General features: G+C 43.8%; 1 protein-coding gene across 11 annotated transcripts in view; it reads left to right on the plus strand.

Moving 5' to 3' along the window:
- The window catches only part of LOC119967870 (NACHT, LRR and PYD domains-containing protein 3-like), an 85,932-nt gene extending 73,964 nt beyond the window's left edge, over positions 1 to 11,968 (plus strand). For 10 of the 11 annotated variants that reach the window (XM_038800942.1, XM_038800940.1, XM_038800941.1 and 7 more), the window contains 3 exons: positions 3,815 to 3,901; positions 4,083 to 4,274; positions 10,945 to 11,968. In XM_038800942.1, coding sequence (XP_038656870.1) covers positions 3,815 to 3,901; positions 4,083 to 4,274; positions 10,945 to 10,987 — 322 coding nt within the window. In that variant the 3' untranslated portion in view covers positions 10,988 to 11,968. The remainder of the gene's footprint in view (positions 1 to 3,814; positions 3,902 to 4,082; positions 4,275 to 10,944) is intronic. The other variant, XM_038800949.1, reaches the window with a different exon arrangement.
- Positions 11,969 to 15,728: the final 3,760 nt, after the last annotated feature.

A 15,728-nucleotide genomic window follows, 5' to 3' on the forward strand; every position in this document is an offset into this window, starting at 1 on the left:
CAACTTATCTCCAGTCCGAGAATTGCCCATCTGTACCTACCCTTTGTTTTCTATCTTTTAATGAACCATTAACCAATTCTGCCAAGGATCCATCGACGCAAAATATTTTAAATTTTCTAACCAACCTGCCACGTGACACCCTATCATATACCTTCTAAAAGTCAAATATACAACATCACAACAGTACAGCCTCTGCCTGTGTCGCCTCGTCAAATAACTCAATTAAATTTGTCAGACATCACCGGTCCTTGGCAAAACCATGTTGGCTGCCCAGTATTAACTTATTTTTCTTAGTATATATTTATGTCATAACGATTTGTGGCCTCCATCAGTTTTCCCACTATTGATGTTCAAGCTGACAGGTCTGTAGTTTCCTGGGTTATAGTTTGCGCCTTTCTTAAATAAAGGCGTCACATTTACAATTCCTCCAGTTGCCCGGGATTCAACCCATGTTCAGAGGCCTAAAATAATTCTGTCGATGGCTCCGCATTATGCTACATTACCTTTCTCAGCAATCTAGGATGCACCCATTCGGGCCTGGCGACTTCTGTACCTGGAGTACTGCCACCTCTTCTTTATCTGTGGCTATACTGCTTGGTTGCCCAACACGCAGATCTTTAGCTAGCCCAAACTACTACCACCTTCTAATTCGGTAAAGACAGAAGCAATATACTAATTTAGTTCCATTGCCACAACCTCTAGCGCCAGTGAGCAGCTTACCCTGCTGGTCCCTTATGGGTCCACTCTATCCTTCCGTTATATTTTACCATTAATATGTTTGAACAACATTCTGTATGAAAATATTCTTCTTTTTCTTCAATGGCTAATTCTGCTTGGCTCTGGAATGCGTTCAAGAGATATTTTAACGAATAGAACTCAAAAGGAAAAATCAAAATTGAATTGGAAATACATGCAAATCATGCTCAGCCCAGGTGAATGGGGAATGAGGAAGAGGGAAATTACACAGCTTTTTTAATAGTTTTCGCCGTTATACAGAGACCAGTAGCCTTCCTGTACCATGGTTTGTTATGCAACAACTTATGTCATATATTTTCTAATTTCTCTGTTTTTCTAGTTAAACATTATTCATACCCTGAATGATTATTTCAAACCTCTCTTAGTTCTCCTTGAGAATTCGTTGTTGAAGTTTCACTGTACTCCCGGAAACTTCTTTCAAATCTCGTAATATTTCATGAAACTAAATTACTTCCGTTCCAATGTGCATCTGCTCTTTTTTGCACGAATTTCATCATGCTGCGAATTTGAGTACGTTCGTGTGTCAGTTTGGAGGCGTGGAGGTTTTGGTTGTAAATTAGATTTCTCTCCTAAGTTACACTGATACGATGTCAGCTTTAGCTCAGTTGTAAGGCTCTCACCTCTGAATCATAAGGTCGTGCATTTACGCCTCACCAAATCCGGTTAATTAGACCCGTCCGAGTAAATAGCGCAGTGTAGAGTCATGGAGTGATGCAATCATAGAGCACATAAAAGGCACATAAAAGGCCCTTCGTCCTATACACGCCGTGGGACAAAAACAACCACCTCAGCATTGTAGTCATATTGTCCAGCACGGCCCTTAGCCGTGTGTGCCCTGAGATCACAACTGCACATCTGAATACTTCTTATATGTTATTTGGGTCTCTGTCTCCACCACCTCTTCACCAGCGAATTCTAATCTCCCAACAACGTCTTGCTAAAAATGTTTTCACTTGCATCCTGTCTAATCTTCCTGCCCCTCAGCTTGAATGATGATCCACTCCACCAAGGGGAACATTTTGCTCCTGTCAACATAGGGGCTCACTTGTTTCCGTAGTGCAGCAGAGGCCAACGTCTTGCCTGTCCTTCCAGGTGGGTGGAGCGTGGAATGCCGTGATTTGGAGAAGAGTAGGCGAATTCATTCGTCACCCAGGAGAAGGTTTACTGGTAATTCTCCGGCAAAGTGAACTTCAGCTGGGCAATCGCACTGCAATGGGAAGCGTCCGACAAAACGATTTAAATCGCTAAATTCGGGGCATTCTGCCAATTTTGCATCAATAGTCAGTCTGAAGGCGTTCGAAGGAATACAACCAATTCTAAGTTCAGGAAGACTGGCATTAAGACCTAGACCGAGTTTCGCGAGGGAAAATACACCCCTCTCCCCAACACGCCCCAGATCAACAAGGGGCTCCCGCCCCACCTGCCCACAACACCACGCTATTCCCCATTCGCAAAACTGTTCCATCGACTTGCCCCTCCATCCAATCAGACTCAGCGCTCACCGGTCCGACCAACCTCGACCCGTATCCTTTGATGTATGTCCGCCCCAGTCCAACGCTGCACCTCGTGTACGACTGCTGCCCATGTCCGACTATTGCCCTGACGTCTGACGTCCACTCCTTACGTTCCACCCGGTCGTCATCGGTGTCTGACTCCTCCTCATGTTCGACTGCCCCCGACCGATGTCCGATTCCCACATGATGCCTGACTCCCCCATGTCCAACCAAACATGTGACTGACTCCCCCCCCCCCCCCCACACTATTCAACCACCCACGCCCAAGCACCTCTAAATTGATGTAACTTTCCTTAGACCCTCACCTTCTCCCTCGCCTCTTAGTTACAATGTGACATTGACGCTCACGTGCTTGAGGGAAGCCGGAAACGTTGGCATGTCCTCCTTTGCTTCTCTGCTTTTATATAGCGCTTGAGTCTTAGTCACTCTTTTGTGCTGGAGTCATACTCGATCTGAGTCATGAAGATCGAGCCAGACAAGCGCTTTTGTATTTTAGTGCAGATAATTCGGTACTGAGTGACAACCCATTGCTAATTGCCACGCCGAGGGAGTTCCCACCCAAAATTAGTAAGGTGTGCACAGTTCAAGACTTTTTGATGGGATTTAGAGACAACGTGCATAATGTTTGAAGTATGGATGGTTCCTCGTCGATCCTGTGATGTCGAATCATCCAGACTCGACCCTTTCGCTCCGTTCTGTCTCCACAGATGCCGTCGGAACAGTTGATGTTGTCCAACATTTTCTATTTCATTTCAGATTCCAGCATCCGCAGTAATATGCTTGTATTAAAGTTGTTATAATTGCATACACCTCTGTTAAATTTAGCTCAGTCACAAACCAACAAGGCGAACAGGCATAACCTCTCTAAACTAAGCTTTGAACGAAACTCGAAAATTCCTTTAACCCATGCAGTAGAATTTCTCTACACCAACTGCATGACCATCAAGTCATTCGTAAACCGTTTTCCTGGAAACTGTGCAGCATGCTCGTTGTGTCTGACAAAAGCGTGACAAAGATCCAGGATAAAATCCCTGTTATACGCAGTACCTCGATTTGTTGTGTCTATGATGTTATATGCTAAGAAAACTGCTCTTTCAGTGTTCCTTGCCACATTCACATTTTTTTCTGCACATACATTCATCGCTCCCTGTATACCTAGACATTATTTGCTCTATTATCCTATTCATATTCCCTCTGTTAAAATCCATTACATACATTTCATCATTATTTATTATTTGTTCTTTAGAAGAGCAACATTTTGAATTTCTAAATGATAACATTATATGATTACTACAATGAGGGTTAATACTCCGTTTAATCCTGGCTGCTTCTTTCATAATTTAATATCCATGACATTTTGACTGTTTCTTTAACCTTTTGTTTTTATATTGTTATTTATGGTTTAGGTTTCTGTTATTACATAGTATATCTCAAATGTGTTGAGTTTAATTTGACATTTCTCTTCCCATTTTTTCGGCATAGAGTAATATGGAACGCTGATTATTTCTTTACACCGGTTCTAAAGTATAACTTTCTGCCTTTAGACTGAACGATAATGCTTTAGAAGATTCAGGAGTACAACAATTACTTACAATTTTGGAAAGCACGAATTGCAAATTAGAAACACTTGAGTAAGTGAAATTCTGCTCAGTTTGAGTTTCAATAATTAATCTACGATTGGTAAACATGTTATTTATTATTCATTAAAATTCCTATTTTATTGAGATACTGTGCTTTGAGTGGCCTCCGTCAAAAAATAAAATAAAAAGCTTCCTAAGTCATTTTACTACCTCTTTAAACTTTGCAATACAGGTTAGCCAACAACAAACTCACAGACGCATGTATAGAGGGACTCTGCATGACACTCTACAAGAACAGATCACTGAAACATTTGAAGTTGTATTCATCAGAGCAAGTGCGGGCAAGATGGAATGTCTTTTCACGTGAATCCGATCGGCAGGTCAAGAAACTCGCCCAAAAAAGAAATATTGAAATACTAACATGGTAAATGCCTTTTCTTCATTATTTATTATTCGTTCTTTAGAAGAGCAACATTTTGAATTTCTAAATGATAACGTTATATGATTATTACAATGAGGGTTAATTCTACGTTTAATTCTGAGTGCTTCTTTCATAATTTAATATCCATTAAATTTTGACTGCTTCTTTCACCTTTTGTTTTTATATTGTTATTGATTGTGTGTGTTTCTGTTATTACATAGTATAATTTTAGATTCTGGCGGGACACTCTCTAATTGCTGATTTAAAAAAATATATAAACATTTGATTAAGGTATTTATAATTTTATAATAATAATAACAGGAGTAAGCAATGCAAATCAAAATATAAACAGTGCATAAATCATCTCCATCCCTAACAGCTCCCTCCTACACCAAAGAGAAAATAGCCTAATTTCCCTCTCCCCCAACCCCCATCTAAAAACAAAATTGCCTCTGCTGGCAGTTAATTTTCTCCGAAGAAGTTGTCAAATGGCTGCCACCTCCGGACGAACCCTAACCTTGACCCTCTTTGGCGAACTTGATTTTCTCAAGACTGAGAAACCCAGCCATGCTGCTAACCCAGGTCTCTGATTTCGGGGGCTTCGAGTCCCTCCATGCGAGCACCATCTCTTTGGGCTGCCAGGGAGGCAAAGGCCAAGATGCCAGCCTATCCCACCCCCTGGACTCCCGGATCTTCCGACACTCCAAAAATCGCCACCTCTGGACTCGGCACCACCCGTGTTCTAGTACTGTGGACATGACATCTACAAATCCCTGCCAGAGTCCCCGAAGTTTCGGGCATGCCCAAGTCACATGGAAATGATTTGCTGCTCGCCTCCCCCCCCCCCCCCCCCCCCCGCAGACTTGTCCTCTACCCAGAAAACTTGCTTATCCAGGCCATCGTCATGTGTGCCCGGTAAACTATCTTAAATTGTATCAGGCTGAGCCAGGTACATGATGAGGCCGTATTGACTCTGCTCAATGCATCCGCCCACAGACCTGCCACTATCTCGCCCCCTAGCTCATCTTCCCATTTGCCCTCTAGCAACTCTATCTGAGTTACCTCGGATTCCATGGGTTCTTTGTAGATATCCAATACCTCCCCCTCTCCCACCCCCGTTCTATAAACTACCCTGTCCTGTATCCCCTATGGTGGCAGGAGTGGAAAGGTCGAAACCTGCCTTTGCAATAAATCATGTAACTGCAGATACTTGAATTCATTTCCTGCTGGCAATTCAAATTTCTCCTCTAAATCTTCCAAACAGGGGACGCTCCCATCTATGAATAAATCTCCCATCCTCTCGATCCCTGCTCGCTGCCACCTCCGAAACCCCCCCCCCCCCCCCCCCCCCATCCAGTCTTCCTGGTAAAAAACAACGATTGTTACAAATTGGGGCCCAGACCAATGCTCCCTCCACTCTCATGTGCCTCCTCCACTGCCGCCAGACTCTCAGGGCCTCAACTACCACCGGAGTTGTGGAGTATCAGGCCAGCGAGAATGGCAGATGTGCCGTTATCAATGACCCAGACATGTGTCCTTACACAATGCCGCCTCTACTCGTTCCAACACCCCCACCCTACTGCCCACTTCCTAATCATGGCTATATTTGCCACACTGTAATAGTGGCTAACGTTTGGCAGCGTCAGCCCACCTTCCCCTTTGCTACACTCCAGCAACACTTTCTTCGCACGTGGGACTTTACACGCAAACACAAATCCCGAAATTACCTTTTTACCCGTGTAAAAAAGGCCCTTGGGGTAAAGATGGGGAGGCACTAGAAACCAAACAGAACATTATTTTTACTGTCTGCACCCTCCCCACCAGTGACAGCGGGAGCATGTCCTACCTTTAATGTCCTCCTTAATTTGCTCTACTAGCCGGGTCAGATTTACCTTATGTAATGTCTCCCATTTCCATGCCTCCTGGATTCCTAATTAGTGGAAGCACCCTCCCATCATTCTAAACAGCCACTCTTCCAGTCTCCTCTCTTGCCACGTCGCCTGGATCGCGAACATCTCACTTTCCACTATATTCAATTTATATTGCGAATAACGGCCAAATTCCCCCATGATCCGCATAATCTCTCCCATCCCCCGGACAGGTTGGAAATATACAGGAGCAGATCGTCAGTGTACAGCGAGACCCTGAATACCCCCGGACCAATCCCTTCCAGTGCCGAGATACTCTTAGCACCATCAGCAGTGGCTCTATGGCCAGAGCAAACAACAGCAGGGAGAGGGACGTCTTTGCCTTGTCCCGCAGTTGTGCTTAAAATAGCCCAACATCAGCCGATTCATTTGTACACTTACTACTGGTGCCTGGTACAGCAGCAGAACCCAATCAATGAAGCCCTGCCCAAACCCGAACCATCCTAACACCTCCCACAAATAATTCCACTCCACCCGGTCAAAGGCCTTTTCCGCATCCCTCGCAACCAGTACCACCATCCCCCTCCCCTCTGAGGGCATCATGATGACATTTAAGAGCATGCTAACATTGGTAGTTAGCTGCCTGCCCTCAACAAACCCCATCTGGTCTTCCCTTATGACCATCTGGACACAGTCTTCTATACTTGAGGCCAAGGTTTTAGCCAACAGTTCAGCATCAACATTTAATAGGGAGATTGGCCTGTATGACAGCATAACCCCAGCCCCTCTGCTGTTTCTTGAATCCCAATTGGGGCTCCCAAAACCTCCACCAACCCTTCCTCCACCTTTGGAAACTTCAACTCACCCAGGAACCGTCTCATCTCCTCTACCCCAGCTGGGGGTTACGACTCATATAGCTGGCTATAAAACTCGTTTAACACCCTATTCACCCCTGCTGGGTTCAAGACCGTGCTCCCTCCTCTATCCTTCACTCTTCCTATCTCCCCGGCCACCTCCCTTTTGCTCAACTGGCGTGGAAGCATCCTGTTGGCCTGTTCTCCATACTCGTACATCGCCACCCTCGCCTTCCTCGATTGCCCAACCGCATTCCCTGTAGATAACAGACCAAACTCCATCTGTAGCTTCTGCCGCTCCTTCAATAACACTGCCTCCGGGGCCTCCGAATATCTCCTGTCTACCTGGAGTGTTTCCCCAACCAGCCTATCTATGCTCGCTGCACCTTTTCCCTACGCGCCCCTATCGAGATTTGATCCCCCCCTAACCACTGCCTTCAGCGCTTCCCAAACAGTTGCTGCCGAGATTTCACCCTTGTCATTCATTTCCATATAGTTCTGGATGGACTCCCTCATCCGCCCGCATACCCCCTCATCCGCTAACAGTCCTACATCCAATCTCCATTGTGAGCACGGACCGCCCTCCTTGTTCACCCATAAATCCACCCAATGTGGGGCATGATCCGACACAGTAATCGCCGAATACTTGGTATCAGCCACCCCCGCCAGTAATGCCCTGCTCAAAATCAGCAAATCGATCCGGGAGTATACTTTGTGTACATGGGAGAAAAAAGAAAACTCCTTCACTCTTCGCCGTACAAACCACCATGGGTCTACCCCACCTCCCCGCCACCATCTGCTCCATGAACTCCTTTAGTTCCTTCGCCGTGGCTGGCACCCTCCATATCTTTGACCTAGACCGGTCCAATCTTAGACCAATGACCGTATTACAGTCTTCCCCCATGATCAGCTTCTGCGAATCAAGGTCTGGGATCTTCCCTAACACCCGTTTCATAAATTCCACATCATCGCAGTTTGGTGTGTATATATTCACAAGCACCACCCGCTACCCCTCCAGCTTCCCACTCACCATAATGTACCTACCTCCCGTGTTCACAACGATTTTCCCTGTCTCAAATGCCACTCGTGTGTCGATCAGGATCACAACCCCCCCTAGTCTTAGAGTCCAACCCCGAATGAAATACTTGGCCAACCCATCCCTTACTCAATCTGATCTGATCTATTACCCTCATGTGTGTCTCCTGTAGCATTGCCACGTCCACCTTCAATCCACTCAAATGTGCAAATATGCGAGCCCTCTTAGCTGGCCCATTAAGCCCTCTAAAGTTCCATATGATCAGCCTAGTCAGGACGCTTCCCGCCACCCTCCGCTGCCGATCAGCCATCATCCTTCTTAGACCAGCCTCCAGCTCGCGTTCCCCGCCTCCGGAGGCCCACCCTCAGGCATCCACCTTCCTAGACCTCCCACTTGTCTCCCAGAAACAGTCCCTTCACTGTCAGCAGAGCAACTACCGACAACCCTTCCCCCTATTAACAGCACAACAATCCCAACACCCTGAACAAAGTTATCACCTCCTCGCCCCCTTTGCGCTTCCATGAGCTAGCCCGACCAGCTAGCCTGGTAGCCCCCACCCATGGCGCCAGACATCCAACTCCTATTGTCCTTCCCCTCCCCCCACTCGAACATATTTTAAAAAACATCATAGTCCCCAACAAACACACAGAAACAATGTTCCCCACACCCTCCCCCCACTGGAGCAAAGTTAACACAGATCTGAGCAACGGCCCAAACATTGTTAAAGACAGCACTGCATGTACAGTTCCAAACGAAAATTACTTTTACAGAATCGATACAGCAATACCCTCCCCAAAGGTTCAGACTCCTCAAACACTTGCCAGCCTTTTATCTTTGACAACATCCATCACCTCCTCCGGCGATTCAAAGTAATGTATTTGACCCTCATAGGTGACCCACAAGCACGCTGGATATAACATTCTAAGCCTCACCCCCTTCTTGAAGAGGGCCGATTTCACCCTAATGAATCCAGCTCGTCTCTTGGCCAGTTCCGCACCTAGGTCCTGGTAGATGCGCAGCTCACAGTTCTTCCACTGGCTGCTCAGTGTCTGCTTGGCCCACTGTAAAATCACCATTGTCATCGGCGGTTCATTCACTCACGGCTTCCTCGCAAGCGCTCTGTCACTCTGTCTACTTCCAGGGGTCGAGTAAATGCCCCATACTCCATGAACCTTTCCAGCATACTTGCCACATATGCCCTTGCACCCAATCCCTCGCTGGCCTCTAGGAGGCCAACGATCCTCAGGTTCTGTCTCTGGGACCTTTTCTCCAGGTCCTCCACCTTCTCCTGCAGCCTTTTCTGGTGGTGCCTCATCAACCCCACCTCCGCTTCCAACGCGGCTAAATGCGAATGGCGCTCGGCCACCTTTTCCTTCACCTTCTGCGTCGCCAGTCCTTGAGCGTCCAATCCCTGTTCCACCCGATCGATTGTTGCCTTCATCGTCTAACCTTTCCTTCTTTTGCTTGGCGAAGCTCTCCGGAATGAACTCCACCAGCTGTACAGTTGACCACTGTGCCACCAAACCGGGACCTTGCCCCTCCGCCTTGCTTTCCCATGCTGCAGGTTCTCCACTCGCCTTCTTTTCTCGATGAATTCTTCTTATACAACCACTTCTGGTCCACGTTTCCATCTACTGATGGGATATTTCTCCTCATTGTCTCACTCTCCACCTATTTCTCGCAATAGTTCAGAACAAAATCGGGAGAAAATTACCAAATGGTCCGTCACGAGCCGGAGCTACCAAATGTGTGAACTCTTACTCCATGACTGTCACCGCAAGTTCACTCTAATTGCTGATTAAGCAACACATTGAGATCTACAGGTTGGCTGCTTATGAAATGCAAAAATACAAAAACGCACACGAAAGACGAGCCAGAGTAGACTCTATGGTGCGTTGTGACTGCCGTACCTTCCAACACGATCATGCTTGAGCTTCTGCAACATCTCCACTTCCCTGTCGTCCTATTCTTCCCCTTCTGATTTCTCTTCTTCATCATTATGTACTTATTTTCTCTTCGTCTTCTCCCCTACTTCCTTTCTTTCGTCTTCTTTTCCTTTGTCTTCTACCTCTAATAATTATTCATCTTCATTGTATTCCACTTATTCTTTTTATTCTTCTTTGCGTTCTTCCGTCTTATTTTTCAAGCTACTATCTCTTTCCCCTTCACTTACTTTTCTTCTCTTCTGACCAGAGCAAATTATTTTCTAATTTTTTCATAATATCCGACAATGTCCTATTTTTCCTCCAGTGTTTTTCTTCCTGCATTGCCACTCAATGCACGTATATTAAAAATAGAACATATTGGATAGACTCAGCAGATCTGGCAGGATGTAAGGAGAGAAACATAAATAAAATTTCAGGCCCGTGTGACTCTTCCTCAGAGGTGAACAGGGATAAAAATGTGCCAAATCATATTGTGGAAGAGGAGTGTGGAGAAGGTGGGACATAATAGGTGGCCATTAATATGTCGGTGCTAAGTAGAGATTGGCAAATATGTCAATGAAACATAAAAACAGGAGTGATAATGGTAGCATTCAGGACTAAAGCAATTTCTAATCGTAGAATGCAGGTTGGGTCACAAAATATGTTAATGGAGAACCAAGATCAGTGCTCAGTAAAAGCAATACGAAATAAAATGTGACAGATAGCCTTATGGTGCATCAGTCGTTCCATCGGGACAAAGGATACAATAAATAAGGCGCCCAGATGAGAGAACAAATTTCATAGTTGCAAGTTCTTGAACTCAATGTTGAGTCCAAGATGCTATCACTTGCCTGATCACAGGATGCAGCTTTGTTGCTCGGGTTTGCGCTGGTCACCATGGAATACCCGAGGGCTGGTTAAACATGGTCTTCCTTTGCTGATTTCGTCCATGCTAAGTTTAATAATTTTCAATGTTTAAATCTATTACAGCAGCTCTGATCGACCAATCAACAAAATGCAAACAGAGATATAGAAACTGACTGTATTGCTCTCATGCATATTGATGTCGAAATTGATCCTTATCTGGGTTCGACAGAACGTCACACAATGTCGTAATCCAATTCTGCGAAGGAAATATAAATACATTTTATTATTAACACAGATGTTTCTTTTATTCCGATACATTGTTTAATATGAACCTATTATCAATTTGAAAATGTATTCTTGAATCTAATTCTTAATTTACAAACACTTAGCTGTTTTCTCTCCAAATAATTAGCTGTTAAACATGTTTCACCTGACTGTACGAAGCATTGCTGTTTATTTCTTGCTACTTAAAGTCACAAACAAGAACTGATGATGCACATTCAAATATTCCTTCCAATATTTGTAGTGGTACAAATAGTAAATTCTTATTCTATGTAAGTGCAAAAAAGAGCGGGAACCTGTAATCCTTATCTATGATTCTATTGATATCAATGTACCCCAATATCAGACAGTACAAACGACATTAGATTTGACCCGCAATGCAGGTTGAGGATTTACCCTGTCACCCTGCTGATTTGTTTAATGTAGCTAACCTGGGACGAAATTAATCTTGGACAGCATCTTAAATATTGAGTGGTTATTAGGCCCATTGCCTGCATTAAGCGCTGCGTCATATGAAGTCGCAATCCGTGCAATTGAATGCCGATTTGTATAAATGGCGGTGAAGTGATTCCCTCAGGTTTTGCACCAGCGTCGAAATCAAATTAGACGCAATTGATTCGGGCAAGGTTATGAAATATGAATCATTACCTTGCAGCAACTTAGCCGGCGATTATTGGTTGATTATTTCAAATGTCAAAAGTCTCATGCATTTCTGATGAATGCTGGTCCTCGTGATGTGAGGGCATATCCAGAATTTAGATTTTGTTTTTGCGTTCTATGAGCAGATGTAATCCTCATAATTTCGTATTTTCTTGTTTTTCTACTTTTATTGGGACTTACGTTAAAATACAAAATTGAATCTGTACAAATTCTTGTTTGAATAATTTGCGACGCAACTCGGTTGCTGTCTATTCGATATTCACTTACGACAAGGAACTGTAGCTGACAAAACACTGTATACTTTTTGTAGCCTGGAGAAAGTCACAAAACAGCTGACAATGCACCGTTAGCGAGCTTTACATTCTGCACGATATTACAATTTATTTACTCAGATATAACCGATATGCAGTGCGCTGTAAATTTCCACCAAATGAAATTTGCACTTTTCTTCAACCAATTCAGTCAAGTTTCACCCAACCAACTGCACTATGGTCGGATTTTTATAAATTGCCTTTTGCAACTTTTATACGTTGTCTTTCATGTCGCATTGCATTAACCCATCACCATCTGGCCTGGGCTTGCAAACAATGTTAAAAAGACTAACGTAAAGGCTCTGTGCATGAATGCATGGAACAATTGCAATAAAGTGTATGAACTAATCGCGCAGATATATATGAATGGGTACAATATAATTTGGATTACGGAGACATGGCTGGTGACCAGGTATGAATGTCCCAGGGTATTCAGTATTTAGGAATGATATTAGTTCTGACAATATGGAGTCCATATGGGTAGAGTTGAGAAATGCCATTAGTGGGTGTTATATATAGACCGCTGTGCTGCAGTGATGCTGCAGCAAAGAAGAACCAAGGGATTGATTATGAAGGGAAAAATACAGTACGAAAGTAAGCTTGCAGGGAACATAACGACTGACACGAAGAGTTTCTATAGATATGTGAAGATAAATAGATTATTAAAAAGAAATATAAGCACCCTACAGACAGAACCTGTGGAATGTATAACAAGGGTCAAGTAAATGGCAGAGCAATTGAACACATACATTGGTTCTGTCTTCACAAAAGAGGACACAAACCAGAAATTATGGAGATTGAAAGGTTTAGTGAGAGGGAAGAACTGAGGCGGAGTAGTATAGTAGAGAAATGGTGCTGGAAAAATTAATGGGACTGAAGGTGGATAAATCCACAGGGCCTGATAATCTGCATCCCAAAGTGCTTAAGGAGTTGGCCCTGGAAATAATGGATGCATTGGTGATCTTCCGGGATTCTATAGACTCTGGAACAGACCCTACAGATTTGAGGGTAGCTAATATCACTCCAATATTCAAAAAAGGACGTCGAGAGAAAACGGAATTACCAACGAAAAAGACTAATATCAGGAAAATTCAGGAATTTATTAGGAGGGACTTTATAGCAGAACATTTAGGAAACAGTGGCAGGATCAGTCAGAGTCAGCATGGATTTATGAACGGGATATCATGCTTGAAAATCGGCTGCATTCTTTGAAGTTGTGCCTAGTACAGTTGACAAGGGGGAGCCAGTCGATGTGGTATATTTGGAATTTCAGAAGGACTTTAACTTGGTGTTGTAAGACTTCTTACTGTGGCCACCCCAGTTCAACGCCGGCAACTCCACATATTTCATAAATTAGCTGTTTAGGGATGGCATAACTATCATCGTTGCATTCAAATTAAAATTGAGGTGAGATTGTAACAATTGAATTGTGGAGGAAGAAAAAAGAATCTTGAAGTGTGGAGCAAACCTAAATTTGGCCAAATGTATTAATAACATGCAGGAGAAAGGTTCCTGTTACCGGAGACTAGTCAGTAAAACTACCTTATTTGTGCAGCATTTCAGAAAAAGAAAACATATAATTGCCTCAGCGCCATACCACATTCAAACAGGGTGAACCTTCCCTGCAATTATATTTTTAGTTTGGTCTTTGTATAAGCACAGATTGGGAAAAAAATAGCCAATAGTTAAGCAGGCCAGATAGGTATGATAAAGGCTCGCAGTGGAAAAATACAGTTGGAGAAATCTCAATCAGCATAATGTAAAGTAATCTAGTGACTTCAATTAAGACCTCAGTTCCCGATTCAGCTCAATCACTACACGTGATAAAATGATTTGAAAAAACTCCTAAGTCCATGGTGTCACCAGACCTTGGGATAGTCCATGTTCAATTCTAGCCCCAAACGACCAAAGTCGTAAAACAGGGGAAACTAGATTTTGTATTAATACCCACGGCTTGGTTGAGGTGAATCCATTTTAGTCACCAGGTTTGTAAAATGTGCCCACGAGTAACCTGTTATTATTAAGAGTAATTATAATTAAGGAGGCAAATAATCCAATGGATACTATTGTCTGATACCCTCCCCCTTTCTCTTCATTTATTTTTATAAATTTAAAGTGCCCAATTCATTTATTGTCAACTAAAGGGCAATACTTAGAATCATAGAATTTAGTGTGGCCAATTCACCTACCCTGCACATTTTTAGGTTATGGATTGAGACCCGTGAAGACACGGGAGAATGTGCAAACTCCACACGGACAGTGACCTGGGGCCGGATTGAACCCATGCCTTGTCGCGATGAAATAGCAGTGCTCACCATTGCGTCACCATGCCCCCAACCCAGCATTTTCTAACTTCAGTCTCTCTGCGCACGCTGATCAAGAGCACAGACGAAAAGGATTGATGAATGGGGAAAACAATAAAATACAGGGACAAGGACTTTTGATTCGGGTGGACATTCTCTAGTTAGATTCTTTCTCGTCTAGGCATGCGGTTGGGCACTATTTTGCCCCTTCATGATCTTCACTGAAGACTCATGGAGGCAGTAGGCAACCGGTTGCAGACAGGGAGAGCACAGCTCATTTTTTTCCGAGCGGGCCGTACACTTCTGGCATGTTCTGTCCGAACGAAAACACCTGGAAGGAACACATCACTGACTGTTGTCAGGCAGAATACAGGACCTGGCCAAGCCATTGTCTGTCAGTTAACCAACTTATACACCTCCCTCCAACCTACTGGATGACGAAACATCTGAATCCTCCTTTCACAAAAATCAAACCTGAGTTCTCGACTTCCTCTGCATGACTTAAAATCTATATCTCAATTACTGATCCATGGACCAAAAACATAAAGATAAAATAAAATAAATAGGAGCAAATGAAATGATCGGGAAGGACTAGAACACACCTCCCCCTGAGAGGGATGAAATGTCATTGCACACACGTTTCAAACCAACGTACGTGACACAAACCAAAACATATTCTCCTTTCGCCCTTCATTTCCCATTACCTAAGATTCTCCGACTCTTATATTTGTCACTGATCTACATTTAAATCTGCGACAATGCATTCACAATAATAATATTGTCCATGCCAGGAATATGTACAATTTTGCAACGAATAGTCGATAATAAACTCCAACGGAACAATAGTGTGTTCAGAGCTTTAGATTTTCCGACAATTGCAAGTGGATCATGGTTGGTATAGTTTAACCTTTGCTTATTCTCAAACGGTTCATTAACTTCAAAATGCCAATGATAGTACCAACGATTTTTTAAAAAATGTTTTTTATTGAGTTTTCATATTTTATATCCAACAAATTACAAATTATTAGAGAGAGAAAAAAAAACACGCAATAATTAACATGTATATTTACAGGTAAGCATCTTCATAATAACAACTGTAGCCGCCCCCGGCATACATATTTTACATTCCCCAATATGGCCGAGGCACATGTTTATAGGCATTTATTTACAGTTTGGTTTTGGGCCTTAGCTAGCCATCAAACCCCCATAACGAACCCGTAGCCCTCCCCCCCCCCCCCAACACGGCTACCTTCCCCCGATTCCCGTCCATTTCCCCCTGATTCTTGGCCACCCGACTATTCTTCCTCTTGTACGTTGGCCACAAACAGGTCCCGGAAGAATTGCATGAATG

This window comes from Scyliorhinus canicula, chromosome 6, assembly GCF_902713615.1.
Source record: "Scyliorhinus canicula chromosome 6, sScyCan1.1, whole genome shotgun sequence".
Lineage (NCBI taxonomy): Eukaryota > Metazoa > Chordata > Chondrichthyes > Carcharhiniformes > Scyliorhinidae > Scyliorhinus > Scyliorhinus canicula.